The 18,965-nt window shown below is 39.7% G+C and overlaps 2 protein-coding genes across 2 annotated transcripts; both read right to left on the bottom strand.

Annotated features, from left to right (window-relative positions):
- Window positions 1-522: 522 nt before the first annotated feature.
- On the bottom strand, window positions 523-4,296 carry LOC139952525 (uncharacterized). The gene is made up of 3 exons (XM_071951683.1): window positions 3,941-4,296; window positions 2,443-2,545; window positions 523-1,317 (listed from the first exon to the last, which is right to left on the bottom strand). Exons 2-3 carry the CDS (start codon window positions 2,453-2,455, stop codon window positions 659-661), a joined length of 672 nt encoding a protein of 223 aa, XP_071807784.1. The 5' UTR covers window positions 2,456-2,545; window positions 3,941-4,296; the 3' UTR covers window positions 523-658.
- Window positions 4,297-4,982: 686 nt separating this feature from the next.
- On the bottom strand, window positions 4,983-18,857 carry LOC139952364 (uncharacterized). Its single transcript, XM_071951477.1, has 4 exons — window positions 18,384-18,857; window positions 8,732-8,833; window positions 8,112-8,216; window positions 4,983-7,223 (listed from the first exon to the last, which is right to left on the bottom strand). The coding sequence occupies exons 2-4, from the start codon at window positions 8,799-8,801 to the stop codon at window positions 6,772-6,774; spliced, it is 627 nt and encodes a 208-aa protein (XP_071807578.1). The 5' UTR covers window positions 8,802-8,833; window positions 18,384-18,857; the 3' UTR covers window positions 4,983-6,771.
- Window positions 18,858-18,965: the final 108 nt, after the last annotated feature.

The following is an 18,965-nucleotide window of genomic DNA, read 5'->3' as shown; positions in this document are numbered from 1 at the left end:
GTTCTGAAAAGAACCGTTGGGTTAACTCGACGTTTCGATCAGTATGCTCTGATCGTCTTCTTTCTCCAGAAGACGATCAGAGCATACTGATCGAAACGTCGAGTTAACCCAACGGTTCTTTTCAGAACCACCCCAACTCATTTAGAGATTGTTATTACATGGTGTTACCGCAAACTCTTCTATATCTTATCTCCACCATGCAAAGTTTCAAATCCTACTAATACACAACGAAGTACCCGACTATTTTCGCCTCCTGTCTCGGTATTGTGCAACGTGAGTAACTTACGTAAGAACTCCCTATATGAATACACAATCTGCGAAGCGTAAATTATTTTTTGTATTGTGTTTCTCAAAATGCATTGCAAATCTACTGTGACTTCTTGCCACGTAAGTTTTTATTACCAATTATTTTCAGAGCCATAACCAAACGTATACTATGGTGGCCCTGAAGGGGCATCGCACATCGCAAATTTGCAAAGATTGCGATGTGCGATGTCCGATGTCCCTTCAGGGCCACCATAGTATACATACCCTATAGGATGATCATGCTCCTATCATCTTGAACTTTCAATTCTTAAAGAGTTTTTTAATAAATAATTATTTTCTTTCATGCTCATTTTTCCCAGACGGGTCCATTACTTCCATAGTTTATCAATATTCAAAGTAACACGTGATCACCAGTCTCCATGACGTCACTATTAGCTGTTTCCAATGCTGTTGGTTCAATGACGACATCTTGTAATTCCATGTCGTCGTCATCGTCGTCATCGTCATTTATGAGTGGCTCGTCATGTGGGATATCAATGACATTCGAGTCATTGACGACATCACGTACGTCATCAGAGTGAGGCACACTCGACACTGATACCGATTCGATGTTTTCAGTCGGGATCGGTTCAGTATCGATTATTGCGGCACTCGTAGCCTGCTGTTGCGACAGGGAGGGGACACCAGAACCGCAAGCCTCTTCATAAGAGGGCGGTGGAGGGCGATCTGCAAGCTGAGCGTAGGGTGGTGATTTCGGTCCATGATAATGAACTATCGACGTAGAGGACATGATACTACCCGATGGCTCATTATTTGACTCTTCGGTCGCCCGTCGCAATGTCAGACGTCTTGTACTCTCGCAGTTCCTCGTGTGTCTGATGTTAGGGAATGGCGTCATGGGAGAGTTTGGGTTGTATGGGCTTCGATCTGGTAATATACCAGGGCATTGATCCTCACATTTCTGTACACATCTGTAGAGCCACGAGCAGCAAGCAATTAAGAACAGGACGAAAAAGATCGCGAGTATCCACGGGATAAATTCGGATAAATCTGAAAAAGAGAGACAGAAAGATTGATTTATGTGAATAAATATCTCAAGTGGTCGTCGATCATTCAAACAAATTAATATTCAAATTAAATAAGCCATAGATAGATAGATGTGGTTATCGTTCCCTACAATGACGTCACAAACGTTAAGTAAGACTTGGATGCGTCACAAAATGATTGCCTTGGGTCAGTGCTGCCTTATTTTGTGTAGGCCAACTTGTCTATATGCATGACAAGTCTGAATATAACTTGCTGATAATTTTCTTATTGGTGACGTATAGGCCTATACTGGGATGAAAGCTATCGCAATTTTTCAAAATGGTCGTCATTTTGTCTCATCCCCAACACTACTCGTTGTGCAGATGCAATACTTGCTCTAAATGGTTACAAAAAAGGAAACGTAAACGACAAGTGGTCATTAGAACACAGGAAATGACAAATAATTGGATATCAGATATTTTGTTGGTTCATAATATCAACAGGCTAAATGAGGATTTTCGTCAAGTAAAGATATATTTTTAGATGCTAGTCTTGGTTCGAGATGTCTGTTCTCATATTTTTGATACAAACATTTCGAATAATTATTGAACAAGAATAGGCGTCTTGTAAACTACGTTTACATGTCTTCTACCATTGTTTGGTCTGTTAAGGTGCACTGTACGAGGTTGCATAATCACATCGACCCCTCCATGGTAATTTTATCAGACGTAGGTTGTGACCTGCAAACAACCTCGTGTAAAGAGTTGTTTTATAGACAAACCAAGTAGCTTACCAAATGTGAAAGCCACGTGAGTTTTGCATCTGCATTTGGGACAGCATGACAACTCCGGAATATGTGTTTCAGTTTTTACTTGGAATAGTTCACAATAATTCCCAACGAACAAAAGCAGTAATTTAAAGACTGAGTCACTACTAAAAATAGCCTTAACCCATGGTACAACCGAGGTCTGACCTGGGGGCAAGGTTGCATTATGAAGTTTGGGGGCTTAATACTCGACAGTTGGGTCAAGGAGGCATTTCAAAAAATACGTTGTTACATACGGTTTAATCTTACTGAAACACAACGAAATGTTACAAAACTAAGTATTTTGTTTGCTGTTCTAAACTTTATACATCCATAATACTTACTATGCCAGGGCATGCTGTCAAAGTTGCCCAGTCGGCTCAATGATCAGATACAAGTGTCAAGGTGATTCAAATGCGATAACCTCGATGTCCAATTAGTCTAATCCTGTCTCAAAACACATCCGATAAAAGTCATCAAGTCAAAAGGACACTCAAAGACATCACAATGATGCACAATTAACGTTTCTACGTGTGAATAAACAGTATGGTTGATCTCTTATTCTGATTCTACAGTCAGTGTTTTCTTCAGTGTTTTCTTCAGTGATCAAGCTTCAGCCACAGCCATTAACCATATAGCCATAGCCGTAGCCGATAATTCAGACAGTCCCTACAGGTGTTTCTCGAAAACATTACCGCCTAAATTAATGAGGATTTATTGGTTTGTTGTTTTTTTTGTCTATAGAGGATTGTAATGGATAGTTTTAAAGAGGGGCTCAATGTCAAGTTCAAACTCAGTTTTGCGATCCGTTCATTTTTCAAAGGATCTCTTTATGAAAATGGGGGAAAATTCAGAATTATCTAACCTCAAGGGGCGTTTTCGTGGTCGCAATCAATCGGTTGAACTTGCCATTGGTTGATCACTAGCCATTGACCGAGAAAGAAGGACGGAGAGATTTAGCTCATTTCTGAAATTGGTTGATAGGCCTATATTCAATCAAAAACAGCTGAAAATTTGAACCTTTGACTTGAACACAAATTTCCTCTTTGCACTGTAAAGACCCATTTGTACTTTTTACGTTCGATGACGTCACAATTCAATTTTTCCTATCGGAATAAAATGAAATTTTACACCATTTTCACGTGAGCTTAGAGACGAGTAATATTGTTCCGACTTGCATATTATGAATTTATCTATTTAAAATTGAGTGCATCACGAAAATGAACTTGAAATTGAAGCCCCTCTTTAACACAAACACCCCTCTAAAAGAAATGAACCGTCCCTCTGCATGTTGGGATATCAGCTAGCAGATTCTAAATTGGAACTTCCGATGACAAGTTATGGGTAGCAGTGACAGTACATTATAAATCGACAAAACGTCTCTATCATTACACGTACAGCTCATTGCTATATTGGGTATAGGTCATACAGATTCTCCTTTAGTAGTCTCGACCATTGCATTATATGAAGACACGTGTCCATTCGATATCTATAACTGTTTTATTATACTAATATAGTTATGCCCGTATAGGCCTAGTTAGAATATAATGGATAATACACCACTTTATTAACGAGCGGATGGGAGCAATGTAAAATGAGAATTGCTTAAATTATTTACAGAAATACTAATGCAACACAACTCAAACAGATTGTGACAACCCGTCAATTAAAAGAAATCCATGATTGGAGTGGAATTATTTGGATATTCAGCCTCGAAACTTTTGTACAGAGGGCGCTTTTTACAGATATAGTGACGTCATCACTATTTGTCCACAACGCCAATTTGAAGAAAAAGAAGACTTCTATTGTGAACATGGTACTTATCATGCATTTTAAACTTACCTATGCTCTGTAAATCAAACATGGGCGCGTTTTTATTTGTCCAAGGTTCTTTAAGTCGGCTGGTTCTACATATGAGTTTGAGAAGAACGGTTGACCGAAGAACGCCAAAGGGACGGTACAAGTTTCAACCAGGTCGACGGTGGTACAACCATGTACAACGGACGTTCAACATTAAAACACGCCTCACCGTCTTGTTCTTACGAAGACGTTTACGTCATACCACATCGTCGAGACTTGGTTATTCAAAAACTTGCCTTGATGGACGAGAAGTTCCGATGGGTTGATTTTACACCACGAAACGTCTGAAGAGTATTCCTGAATATTGAGTTATATTGGGAAGAAAACTATACTTGATGATAATTTTTGCAATATACATGCAATTTTGCTGCATTGGAAAGTTTTGGTTAATGATAGCTTGGCGTCCAAACTGTATCAGTACGTACAATACTTGGATATCCTTTTCTAGTTTCGATGTGACATAGTTGGATTGTTTCACCAGGCTAGTTTGGCATCATACAGTCATGACCGCACGTTTGTCGATTAGTCATGATAGCTTGGGTGATACTTCTGCAAGGCCTGTCGCTAACATTCACGTAAGCCATGCCTGAGTTAAAAGCCAAGCTAGGCAAGCTACCCACTTATTTTACGAAGGGGAAGGGTGTATTGGGGAAATATTCAAAGCACCTCAACGTTACGTTCTTCCGGCTTTGATAATTCTGATTCAGAATCTTAACAGATAGTAGACTTGCTTCAAGTCCCTTGTCAACCCCGACTTACCCTCAGAGGGAGCTGACCATATCGCGATGCTAAATGTGTTGCTTAAAAGCTTCCCTGCTTAATAGCAAAAGGAGGATGATACCAGTCACAGATGGTGGTATGGTACATGTAGTTTGGCTGGTAAACATAATTCTGGTAAGCATAAATTTGTTGTGCTCAGCAAATGTTTTTACTCTTGTGAGCAGTTCTATGAAATTGGGACTGCGGGTCGTTTCGTTTCAAGAAGTACTCACGTCTTAAACACTATCTGTTATTTGTGCTCATTTTGTTTTTATTTATAAGAATGTTGCAATGGTGCTGACTTAAATTATCACAACTACCCAGAATCCATAAAATCTTTCTCAAAAAGAGTTCAAACCATAATCAATTACTCAGTTACTCAATGATCACATCGCTCTTTATCAACAGCTATTAAACATTAATGTGTATTAATTTTTGTTCTTTTTATAACACATCATTACTAATCAATTGCAGGCCGTCCGACCGTGACAGTAAACAATCAGTTATAAGTCGTAAAAAAACACAAAAATTCCTCACAAAATCCTTCACAAATTCATTTTGGTTTACCCATTTACACTGATGTGTGTAAGCAGTGTGTACTCATGATTTCCCGAGCTCTGTAAAAAAAATCACAGGCATACGGGTGGGATTCGAACCCACGACCGTTGCAGTTATAGAGCAAAGTCTTACCAAATGAAAAACTAATTCTTAGCTACTCAATTATTGTTACCTTTCAGTGTTATTTTGGATAATCTTGAATAACATCCCTCATTACAATAAAACAGCAATACCTGAGACGGGTGAGAGCCGATTAAAAGTGAGTGACGGAGGGGCTGCTGACTGGGTAATAAGGCAATGCAAGGGCACACACCCTTCCGAAACTGTCACGCTCGTACCAAACCTCACACCCCTGCTAAGGCCAACAACAGGCGGGGGCTTAGTCAATCAAATTAAATAATTATACCTTTTTTTTTCTTTTCTTTTTATCGAAAAAGAAGACTAACACTCGTAGCCAAATGTGACTGCCGATCTTAATTTGTCATTCTAAATGCAGACACAAATATTACACTATTGCCCAAAACAATTAAATCGCCACCCATTTAGTATGCAAGGAAGTCTTTAATTGTCTTAGGAGCTCAATAATCAATAATCTACTCTGATATAGCAAAGCAGTACAAAAACACGCAGCATTTACAGCTAATGTCTTCAATTTACAAAATAATTTATAAGTCTTGATAAGAAATACACCTTTAGCACAATGAAAAACATTACGAAAAAGTACGTGTAAAACTATAAGAAAGAAACTTTCCAGCTGTACGGAACACCAAGTCCAATGCTCATCCTCCATTGATGTTTTTGTTATAATCTACTGTGAGGACTCTTTGGGTAGGCCTGTCGAAGACAAGTCCAATATGCCACTTCACTATAAACACAAAAGCAGTTACTCTATAATAATACTTCTAATATTAAAAAACATATAGTGGATTTGCAAGGTTTTGTTGTTTCACAATTTTGTTAAACACATCAGACATGCTCGAATACAGTTCGCCACGATTCTTTTTGCAACATACGGAGTCCCAGAAGTGCCGTTGTACTTATCGAGATAACGAGATCGGCCCTCCAGGAAAGAAGCTCCACAATTTTTGCTGGCCATTTTGTTGGTGTATCTTCCAACAATTACAAGCAATGTGCTTGGAATACGAAGAAACGGACGATCAGACAATAGACTTGGTTCCATGTTTGCGATCGTGGCTCTTAGTCTACCCGATAGCCAATACACTATTGCATCAACTAGCGCCCTCTTGTGAGATTAACCTCTGTCATTAGCCTACGATCACGAGTTGAGATTGCGAGTTGGGGCGCGAGATAGCTAATAATATTAAGGAGGCGTTTTTCGTGGCTGTTGGTGCAGAGGAATAACCGCGATCTCAGACTTGAAATCAAGTCTAACAATCATATGGCACTTATACATTGTTGAATAACAACCAAATTTTAGTTCATAGCAGCCTCGATTATTCGCTTTGAAATTAAAATTATTTCTTTGCGTGAGACGGTTAAATCACACCAAAGTCTTTCCTTTTACAGTTAACATCGTCCTCCCATTGGTCAGGTCGTTGAACATCAATAGCGCCCTCATCGATCATCTCCTTGTGAAACCCTATTACGTTACCGTAAGAGGGCGGTGCAGGAGACGAAGAAGGCGTGTACATGACGTCACATGAGGGAGGGTAGGACGAGTTGACCACGGGTGGTGGGTACATCGCGTCCACCGGTGGGTGGTTGAAACCACCGTCCGAAGCGTATCCATTCTGCGGTGCCGAGTAGTGGTTCGGGAAATGATTGACTGTTTTGTGATCCCGAAGTTGTATCTGGTCCCTGGTAGTGTGGATACCAGGAGTATCGGATTCAGGCTCCCGGTTCATACATTGACGTACGCGGCAGTACAAAAGGGCGAAGACTATGACAATACCGAGAATAATCAGAATGATGTGCCACCAAACGAATTCTAAAGAGATTAGAAAATGGAAATATTGTCAACATATCGCTTCCTCTTTTATACGGGGTCCTCAATTGAGATGGAGTACAAATTAAGCCACTTCTTAAAAAGTGTAATGACATAGGGAGTCGAATTCATTAATAACCTAAACTGGCCCATTCCACATCAAAAGGGGGGAGGTCAATTCCAAGGAGCTATTTGCACTCATGTAGAACATAATATACCACCGCATAAAACACACCTTACCAAGCTTAAAGGCAGTGGACACTACTGGTAATTACTCAAAATAATTATTAGCATAAAACCTTTCTTGGTGACGAGTAATAGGGAGAGGTTGATAGTATAAAACATTGTGAGAAACGGCTCCCTCTGAAGTAGTGTAGTTTTTGAGAAAGAAGTAACTTTCCACGAATTTGATTTCGAGACCTCAAGTTTAGAATTTTTTGAGGTCTCGAAATCAAGCATCAGAAAGCACCCAACTTCGTATGACAAGGGTGTTTTTTCTTTCATTATTATCTCGCAACTTCGACGACCGATTGAGCTCATATTTTCACAGGTTTGTTACTTTATGCATATGTTGAGATACACCAACTGTGAAGACTAGTCTTCGACAATATTACCAATAATGTCCACCGTCTTTAATGAAATCAAATAATTATACTTATCTTCAAGGGTATAGCTATTCAATAACTTCACTATTCAATAACTTGTTTTTGTCTTTATGCGCTTATTTTCTCTTAGGAAAGTTAAAGGAGGGTCTGCAAATGTTAGCTGTTTTTGGCCAAGTTATTCTCCAAATTGAACAGAAGCTGGACTATATTGACGATCGAGTTATAATATACATTGGTGGTTTATACACCCTTCCAACCCCCTACCGCCACGCCCCCATTGTTTTACCTCCTCTTGCAGGGTGTCCTGTGTTACTGTTATAAGACGTGGCACGCCTTGTTGTGCGTCTTGTTAGACTGCGTCTTGATGATCGGGTTAGTTTTTGATGAGATCCTGTTCAAAATGAAGACGAGGATTGGGTTTACTAAAGTCAAATGGAGCGTGCGTCAGTCCCCATCATTTTGTGGTTAACCATCTGAATGCAAAGGTCATGGGTTCGAATCCCACCCCAGTGATTCACCTGTGGAGTCTTATATTTTTAAACATGTTCGGGTGATTGCAGTTTTTTCAGAGATCGTTTATTTCATAAAAAAGAGATTTTACCAACAATAATAAAACAAACAATAGTTAAAAGTCGAACTTGAGTTCGATAGCTTAATTTATACGGAATACAAATTAACTATCAGTGGTTTATTTATATGAAATGAGATCACAAATCTTCACGCTTAACATGTTAATGCTTGTCATAAAAACAATAAATTGTTCAGGCCCCTATGACCTGGAATCTGTATCAATTCCTATCCGGAGTTTTCAGAGTACACAAAACAGTCGTCGAGGATGTATCCAAGTGTTGTTTTTTATCAGGAAAATTATAACATTTAGAGCGGAAGATTGTTTGTTATACTCACTCGACTCCGTGAGGTGAAAAATCAAAACCAGGACAAAAAGTAGAACCAGCACACGAGTAGAGGGCGCCATTCTGTCGGTTGAGCTTCAAAAACTAATGCATTCTATAACGAGAAAGATGATAATGTTTATAAATTAGGAGTAATTTTACAAAAGAAAATCTAAGTGCTTCCTGCCTCTCTCTCCCCTCTTAATTTTCATCTCTTTCCACTTGATCGCTTTTTGTTACACCAGCTTTACCCTCTGTTTATTCCCCCCCCCCCCCGATCCTCTGAAGGCTTTCATTAAGAATGTTCTCAATGTGTGCTCTAATTCTGACACGGGGACAAAAATGGCGTCTCTCAAGCAGAATGAAATTATGGGACGGAGGAGAGCAGATTTCGCTTCATCACCGACGCTTAAAACCAATGTCACCATTAACGGTGAGAGTTTTAAAGAAATTAAAATGGTTGATTAAGCCATCCAGCTGAAAGTATGCACGTATTGATGGAGGGGGGGGGGGGGTAATGTTAGCACACTTAGGCAGAGTACACCTACAAGGAAGAGCGAGTTTCAAAGGCAACTTTCGTATTGAGTTTCGATTTCATCTCAGATGTATTCAACCAGGGCCCATAACAATTTCATAAGAGATGGCTTCGGCACAAAGGGTAGCTAAGCACAACAAAATGAGGCTTACTAACCTAAGCCAAAATATCATATCACGTGTGCAATTCTGCTAAGCAGAGAACTCTTAAGCAGTTTTCTGTTAAAGAAGCTCAATGAAATATAAGATTCGCGGTAACGCGTGTAATGATAATCACTAAGTGAGTTATAGTTGGTTTCAACTCGACGTTTCGATCAGTGTGCTCTGACTGTCTTCTAGAGAAATAAGAAACAGCCAGAAATAAAAGAGCGTGAATTGAGAGGAGTGTCTCCCCGTGAGATGTGATGAAATTAAGGGGGCACATGAAGCTAGTACGGGTCTGAGACTCGCTTGCCTCGTGGTGATCATGTGCTCTCTTTGTGCTTATAGCTATGTCTGCATTTAATGGTCTCCTTATATTGGGGAGATATTTTATTTTTTAAACATGGAAGGTCTGTTGTTTTGTGTCTTTATTTTCAGTGACAGTCCATTACTGATCCTCTTGATGAATGTTGCCTCGAGCGACTTCATTTGACAGCCACCCTTAAACAAACATGGCGTACTGGGAAGGATTTTGGTATTGTAATTGACGGAAATATATTGAAAATAGGAGAATACAGGGAAAATGGGGGAACATTCCAGAACAATTAAGAGTATTTGTTGTTATCATGCTTAGCCTATGAACATGTTTGTCAGCAATGTCCCATAATTATAATAATAGTAATAATAAAGACATTTTGTAAAGCGCCTAATACAAAAAAGCCTCTAAGCGCACAGAGAACAATGAAATTATATAATGAGAGAAAGATACAATTACAAATAAGCAGATTAAAAAAAAGCAGCTTCAAACAAAATGAACTTTCAACAGAGACTTAAAACATTGTAAAGAACTAGTCTGACGAATATGCACAGGAAGACTTTTCCAAAGAAACGCCGCGACATATTATATGAAAACGATCTGTGGCCAAAAACCAAAAAAGCCATAACGTACATCGCTCGTGAATAACGCTTCCCATGGATGCTAATTTGTTCTATCAGACATTGTTCCATCTCGTCATCTTATATTCAATTACCCTTCGAGTTAAGTGAAGAGACATTTTAAGCGAAAGTGGTCAGACGCAATCGACTGCTTTAAAATGAGCCTACTTTACAATAGCGTCGCTCGGCGTGACATGTCGGCAATCTACACCGAACCTTCAGTGCGTCACCTGATCCCAATTCTATGGCTCTGCTTACCGTAAGTAAAGAATCGGTGCTTACGGAATTAGGGAAGTACACGCTTATGTCAAGCTCACACTCCACATGTAACCAGCCTTGCTATGGAGACAGAGCTCCCCTATAACATTGCATCTCATCTTTGGAACTCACTGCCGCTTGACCCAAGACATAGAATAACCCATCAAGCTTCAAACGACATCTCAAAACTCATTTTAAATCATATCCCTTTGACTTTGAATTTGCAAAGCGGTGCCCTTGAATTGCATTATTGTCAGACACAATGTGCTTTATAAGTGATGTTATGTATGATTTTGTTGTGTGTCACTAACGTGTGTGCTTACGCAGCACAATGAAGTTGGATCCATGTAAATTGTCAAATCCCATTTTCTGATTTACTCATTTTCCAAATGAAGTCCTCATAATTATGAGTGGAGGACAATTACAAGTTTCTTCCCTCATATTTCAAATGATGTTATTGTACTCAATAACATTCCGGACACAAATTTGTCAACATCCCAAACATCCGATGACATCATTCTGAGAAAAATAGGACTCTGCTTAAAGTAGATCTATGACATCAGACCTCGTACTTGAGAGCATGACGCCGGTATTTATTCTTTAAACAAATATATATTATGTTTTATCCCTTTAAGTTTGGTCAGAGCATACAGTTCTTTTGAATAGATTAATACGAATAAAGCTGCACTGTAAGAAAATGAAGACACATATGCCTATACTGAGCTGTGATGCAGGCGAGAGTGAGACACATACAGTAAAGGAGAGACGAAGCTGTGAAAACAACTACAGCGTAGTATCATCGGTATTATAGGCAAATCATATTGACTAGCGGGATGCCGCGCTTCGCGCGGCACCCCGCTAGGATATAAAAATCCTTTACACAAATATTTCGAAATGTGGGTGAGGGTGTTATACGCCTCTCTCAATATTTATGCATGGCGTCATAATTCTAACCCAAAATGAAGCTATTTCGCACGTCCATCACTACTTGCAGTGGCTGTACCCACCTCGTTTTGGGTTAGACAACGTACCTTATGCATCTAGAAACTATAAGGCTCCCCCGTGATCCTTATAGGGGTCTAATATGTTGGGCCTCCCTAACGTTACACGTTTTTCAAATCAGCGTTGATAGGTGAAACTGACCGTTAGCCAGCAATAACTAAAGTTTCTTTTGTACTACACTACCAAAACTTTCTCCACACACTCAATATACATTCATAATGCTTGCATTTCCTTTGTAAAAAACATCGTCAAAAATGACATTTTTACGTCCCACGATACATAGCGTTGCTACAGCACTATAAGTAAAGCGAGTTTTTGGAACATGCTGTGTGCCACAAATCTTATTTATCTACTGTTTTTGTTTTCGGGGGGGTGGTAAGAGCGTAGGCCTCTTTTTAGTTTACTCTCATCTGAATTGGTCTTGTAAACTTTCTGGTCAATAGGCTGCATGTATAACGGGAGCACTTAACGTGAACGTCAAAAAAGTGTTTTGCAGGCCGAGATGCCAAGTCCAGAGGCTAGCTATGTGTGAGATTTTTCAAAGCTCAACCCCCATCCCCCCGGAAAAAAAATTGCCAGTTTAAGAAGGCCTTTTTAAATCGCCGCTCAACCTTTTTTTTTTTTTTTTTTATAAATAAATAAAACAATGTGAAATTTAATTGTGGACAAAAAGTGTTTCAAAATGCATCAAAAGCCTCCTCAGAATAATTAAAACTCACTTGAGGTACACAGGAGATGTTGATGGTTAATGTGGAGGTTCGATTGTGTCAGATTTTATCCTTCCAAACTTGAAAAAAATAGACTAAAAATGATGTCCAAAATCAATCGCTCACTTCTTCTGCCTGTTGTGTCTTCGCTAGTGGAGCGCATTTCAACGAATTTGCTAAAAGAATCGGAACAAACTTGTGCGCAATAAGCGTTTTGCACTCTGCCGAATTTGAGCTGAACCTACTGGATGAGCAAAAGCGTGCGCAATCTGCAAATTTGCGCTCTGTTTGTACAAATTTTGTACAAAAAATGTCGTTAATTTTTTTCCCGATCTCGCCCCAATAATGGTTGATGTGCGTGTGAGCGTGAGACAGAGCCCAAATGCGTGAGTCTCACGCCTAATGCGTGAAACTTGGCATGTCTGGTTTTGTTTTATTGTCACTTTGGGCTTATTGCATCTCGCGAAATTTGAACGACAAACGACACAATTTCTGACCGCGTTCATGTTCACGCTGCTGTAGGAACAAACCTCCATACATCCCATATCTCTGGAACCCTATATCGTACAAACTAAATAAAAACGATAAACTCGTCCCCACTCCTTAATTTTCTCTAACTTATTTCACTTTCAGAAAGCATGTCAAGTCATGTTTAGGGTTTGTTACGTCCAGTTTGGGTCAATAGACAAACTCCTAAAAATGTACCCCATTCAGCCGCACGAGGTCTCTTTTGTTAATATTATCTCCATGAGTAACCAACCCGACGGGCCGATGGCTAAATTAGGCTTCAAAATGGATTTGGCAAAATTTACATTCTGAGACCTGACCGACACACTGCTCTAACCAATTTTGTGAATGGACTTATTCAAAAGGAAACTTAATGTCGTTTTGCTTAACAATTTTGACCAAATGCAAAGCAAAGTTCTGTTTTTTACAGCTTCAAAACAGCCTTTGACGTGTGTGTATAAGTTTCACCATGAGTAAGGAATGGTTTCACAATTCTACCGCCATGGTTAAACTCTGAAACTGCAACATTATACCTCCATGAACAGACCGTATTCTAAAACGGTATTCATGTACCCATTTGAGTTTACTGGCAAAAGGTCCAAGGTCGCCACCCACTGTCAACCTAAAGTGGTCCCACGGCGACCTTCTTCACCAAGCAACAGGTGGCCTGTCTGAAACCAGACAACACACCACTCACAATACACTGACCAGAATGGCTCTTTGTGTAAGGCCCCCCCCCAAAAAAAAAAAAAATGTTTTTAATTGTAAAGTTCCCTTAGACACCTTCCAACCTATAGCCGGCCCTATCCAATGTTTCCAAATTATTAAGCTTCCGTTTGATCCCATCCTTGTTCATCATGATAATTCTCATGCCGTTTGGAAGTGAATGCTTTTTTATAAATATTCTCCATTTAATCTTTTCAACAAATGAGTCACCCGCAGAAGGATTTCTAGGAAGTCTGATAACAACGTCGACCAGTGGTTGACACATGGTCACCTGCGAAACATCAATCTACGGTACTTAATCCATTCAATGCAAATTCGGTCAAATTCGTGAGATTGGTTTCGGATTTGTCCTGGCACCCAGCCTCTTCGACCCTTTCGACCCTGCGCGGCAATGAATGGACCAGTCCGGAGAAGCATGCTTAGTACAGCACGAAAGTAACCTGACCAAAAAGGGCGGATCGAATGGCGGGTGGGCGTTCAAGGGGCAATGAATGAACCAATCCGGAGCACCATCTGCGAAACACTGTCCAATGAGTCGCCTGTCAGAAAGATTTCTAGGAAGTCTGGTAACAACATCGACCAGTGGTTGACGCACGGTCGCCGCCCAAACTTCCTCCAATCACATGACTTGTAAGTGCGAGTTTGGATCCGGGTTTTGCAGACTTGCAACCCGACGTCTGAAACCACACAAACGTATTGAATTCCACACAAACAACCGTGTTGGATTTCACAAGGATGCCATACCACTGGACCTTCTAATTTTCAATCCAAGATGGCGCAGGTTACGCTTTTAATAGTATAGATGTGGAGTCCAATTTCAAGGCTGTTCACACTACAGAAGATTTCACCCACATCATGTTATAACTAAAGCTATGCTATAGACAACTAGGCGTAGTTTTTAATGGACTCTTCTTACGAGGGTTGTGTTTTGACGGTCGTAAGAAGTGACCCTTTCTTTGCTGTCTTTTCTTATGAGATTTATTGAACAGTGTTCAAAATTTCAGGATCTCTTGGGTTCAATGTGTAGTGTGGTATAAGATTTTGAGCGCCATATTGGTCAGGTTTCCCGTATGACAACATTCGTACTCCTGAATGACGACATAGCACCAGACTATTTTCTCCAAGCCTCGGTTTGATACATTACCCATCAATAGCTAAAACTCGAATGTGACGCTCATGACCGAGCGGTTAGAGCATCGTAGCCAGCCTGGTGTTTCTGATCAGTAGAGTGTGGGTTCATGTCCCGGTATTGTGTTTCTGATCAGTAGAGTGTTGGTTCAAGTCCCAGTCGTTGCACTTGAGTGTTTGAGCAAGAAACTTTCCTAATTTGGATGGAACATTATCAGACGTTTTATATAGGTTCCGTGAACAGGGAATTTCTATGCATGTATAATAAAGCACACAGAGCACTTATCGTTGAATTAGGGGTTAACCATGGTGTTTCTGGTTTACATAGCAAGCACCCTTGTTTAAAGGTTTTCTCAGGCTTGTGCGCTACACTGACTAACTTCACGAGGCGTCCTTGATTTCATTAACAGAAATGTGTAAAAATGATAAACATCAGCTCTAAAAGGTGCCCCCATCCTCTGTAAGATACTCCCTTCGATACTGTGACATAGAATATTGTTCGTCATATAGGCGTAGAAACATCAGTAATGCAGCAATACTCTACATTACTCATCGTTCCTCCTTGAATATTCCAAGGACTTGAGAGTCGTTTGATTAAGATATGACTTTGTATTTCCACTCATTGCCGTGGGTTGCATCTTTAAGATGCCTTTTTATTTTTAGGGATTGCATCTTCAAGACGATGGTTCATCTATGCCCTGTGAGAATTCATTTCGAACTCTCCCCGGAGTGGATAAAGTTGTTGTGCTGCCAATTTTACGATTAGGCTTCCGGCGGCCCGCGGGTTGTGTAGAGTCAAGGGGGTATTATGGGGTGTACCTCGTGCATGAATGATGACATGTAGAATGCAAATCGTCTGTAAATTTCACAACTTGAAGAGAGGCAATAAGCCGGATAAAAACATAAAACATGCATGGAAGGAGGTAATAAAAACTATCCCTTTGGCCTATTATTATGCACGTATTTGTTCATATTCACAGCCATTTGAATTCCTCATTGGATCGGACACTCACACGTGGGTTGTGTTTTTAATCCCACGCTTCATGTTCACGTGGGTTTCACAACACTTTCTTGTGAATGATTCCATTTACCAAACCGATACGTCTTAAGTAAAACTTACTCTTTCCTGCGTTCTGTGGGTAAAAAACACTGGCAAATCATTGAGTATAACCTACAGTGCTACACATCTGTGTGAGGGTATAAATAAGCCAGATACGAGTGATAGTGTCAACATTAGTGTTATACCCGGCCCTACATCTTATAAAAATATAAAAAAACATGACTGGATTGCACAATGTGAGACAGAAGGGGCTTGCACAATGATGACAACTACCCATCAATCTTTGTATGACTCATTCTAACCATGATCCATTGGAGATGCTGGGTTAATTTTTCTCTCTCTTCTTTTTTCCCGAGGTTTTCATCCGTACCAAGAACCATGGCAACCGACTTGTGTGATGAGTCACCAAATTATTGAGAAATGGCCAAACGATACGAAATGCTGGTGGGTCTAGCTCAAGGGAGGTCTGAGGGAGGATGGGGGGAAGGGCACTGGAAAGAAAATTCAATTCTGAGGTCAAGTTTGCTCCGAGTGGAAACCACTCTGAGGAATAACATACAAGGTTTTAAGAATCTCGGGGATAAGAAAACAGGGGGTGATGGTGAAAGAAATTCTTGACTTATTGACTTGATGAATGTCCTCAATGAACTGACTCAGTAACCTGATTTGCAATGCAAAAAATATATCAATTTAAAAGGAGTTCAATATTGGCCACAGGGGCTCTATTTATAACAGGTGTCGGTGGAGATATGGTGTGTTCACACACGACAATTAAAACTTATGTCTGTGATAAAGGTTGTAATAAAAATGTTGCCAGAGCCGTCTATTTAGAAAAAAACGTATTGTGAGAATATTTTGCAGAGCTCAAATTTAGTTTGAAAATCCACAAGATCACAAAGCTAAAAAAGTTTACATGACCAACGTTTTTGCCAAGAAAAAATTTTGTCTTTAAGCTGAACACTTGATTTTGTTTTAGAGCGAGCACCCGCTGCTCGGGCCTATGGTCTGATGTAAATTTGTCGAGGCCTGAAGTTGGATGTGACATCTAGAAGTGAAAGTAGCCCTAAGCAGAAGATTGAAACACCTGCCAACAGAACGAATGTCAGACATTCTTGGGGGAAATACATAATAAATTTAACATTTCGAAACATTCTATGAACTGAAAATAAATTTCAGTGACGGACTCCCCTGCATTTTGTGACGTGCTTTTTGTTGTGTTTGTTGTTTTTGCAGAAATAAAACGAATAAAATGGTCAGTACCTTACAAAAGAATTACCGTTACTTGAAATCAAAACAAAATTCCCTTAATTAAATTACCCATTGGTTTACTAACCCAAAACAAAAAACACATTAGACATTAGTGTGATCAAGAAGGCGATCCCGAAATGTTCGATTCCTTGTTTATTTAGTTTATGTTATTTTATCTTATTTGTTTCCCCCTTTTTTCGTGCGTTGTGCAATTTACCGTTCTAATTCTACGTACTCAAACTCCTCAATATCTCGACGTAAGGACAAAAAATACCGTTGGTGATTTTTTTCTTCAGGACATAACAATACCAAATGGGCACACCCCTTCTCATAAGTATGCTAATTTAAATGCATCACAAGAGTCACAGAGCATCGACAATTCAGATCGTGAATGATCAGAACCTGGTCAACCAAATGAAACCGTTTTCGCAACCAATTTTCACCTCAGAGAAAAAAAACATCGCCTCTCGATCGATATGACAAGACCGGGGCCCAATGTCATAGAGTTGCTTATAAGCAGAAATAAAATTATAATAAAATCACTGCTAAGCAATAATGAGCAACATACCGGTGACATGAGACGTAGTATTTTGGATGGTAACCTTATTTGGTAAGCATAATTTTGTTGTGCAATCTCATGGTTCTGCTTGTCGCCAAATTATTCGCTCATCGAGCCATGTAAAACACTTAACTCCATGGGACATAAGCCCTTACAGGCTATTAAGCACAACGAAATTATGCTTACCAAAATAAGGTTCCCAGCCAAACTACCACGCCACAGTGAACAATTTGTGATTGGTACCATGCTCATTTCTGCTGACAATTGTTAAGCAATATTTTCAGCTTAAGCAGCTCTATGAAATTTGGACCAGAATTCTGCTGTATACAGCTGAGCCATGACGGCACTTGCACTGGCAAAGGCAAAACTATCAAAAATTGCGTCAAACAGCAGTTTCCTTAATTGATTGATGTACCACTTAACCGTGTTTCTCGCCGGCTACAGAGTTAAGTATACATTAGGAGCTTTTTTTCATTTAGAGGAATTAGCTCTGAATAACTTAAATCTTATTTTTGTGTTCCATCCACAAAATCTCTCTATAGCATGGAATGACTTTCACCGTCACATAAAACGAAGAGTCAAATACTTTTAATATTCGGGCTACTTAAAAACAAAAACAAAAACAAAAAAACAGCCTCAATAATGTTTCATGTCTTGTTCTATATGACCATTTCAATTTCAAACTGTTTAATAAAAAATGTATTTCTACTATTGAATAGTAAAGACTTAATAGGCCAAGTAACCTGTGAACGCACACTGAACAGTATCACGTACTATACCGTTAACGATGGGTCTTGCATGCACTTTGCATCAGATACAAGAAAATCACACAGCAATGAAAAATCACAAAGAAACCTACCTGTGAAAAACCATGCTAAAAAAACCGCCAAATCCTTTTCAATGAAGTAAAGCCTCGTCTCCTAATAATCACCCTAGCAACGCATCATCTTACAATTGAGATATGAAAGTGTTCGGCATATTATTATTATAGGAATATTCCATCAGCAGAGTAGTATCCTCATCTTCCTACTTCCCGCCTCTTGTCTCACTCCGATGTGCTCAAAGCTCACTGCATCAACAACGTGACTAATACACTGTCCATATTTTTATCGTCTGACTTCATCAGCCATCTGCCTTTCTTGGACGGTACCCAGAAGGACCCTGACAACCAAATCGTTGTTCATGTCAGGGACAACATAGCACAATTTATACAACGAGAAGATGTTAACGGCGTATGTATTGTTTATACTTGAAAACCCCAATACACTAGACTTCAGATAATTATTTTAAGCAGAATGTTTAATACCGGTAATACCTCTGGGTACCGTCTATGCTTCTTTGTTATCGGTATCGGCAAAATGATGCACAGTGTCTGCGTTCATAGACTGCGTCAAGGCTAGACTTGGTTCCAAGTCTGAGATTGCGATTTTTTCTCCACAGT

The sequence above is a fragment of the Asterias amurensis genome, chromosome 20, assembly GCF_032118995.1.
Source record: "Asterias amurensis chromosome 20, ASM3211899v1".
Taxonomy (NCBI): domain Eukaryota; kingdom Metazoa; phylum Echinodermata; class Asteroidea; order Forcipulatida; family Asteriidae; genus Asterias; species Asterias amurensis.
Note: the sequence above shows the minus strand (reverse complement) of the source record. Positions and strands in the feature narration are given on the sequence as shown.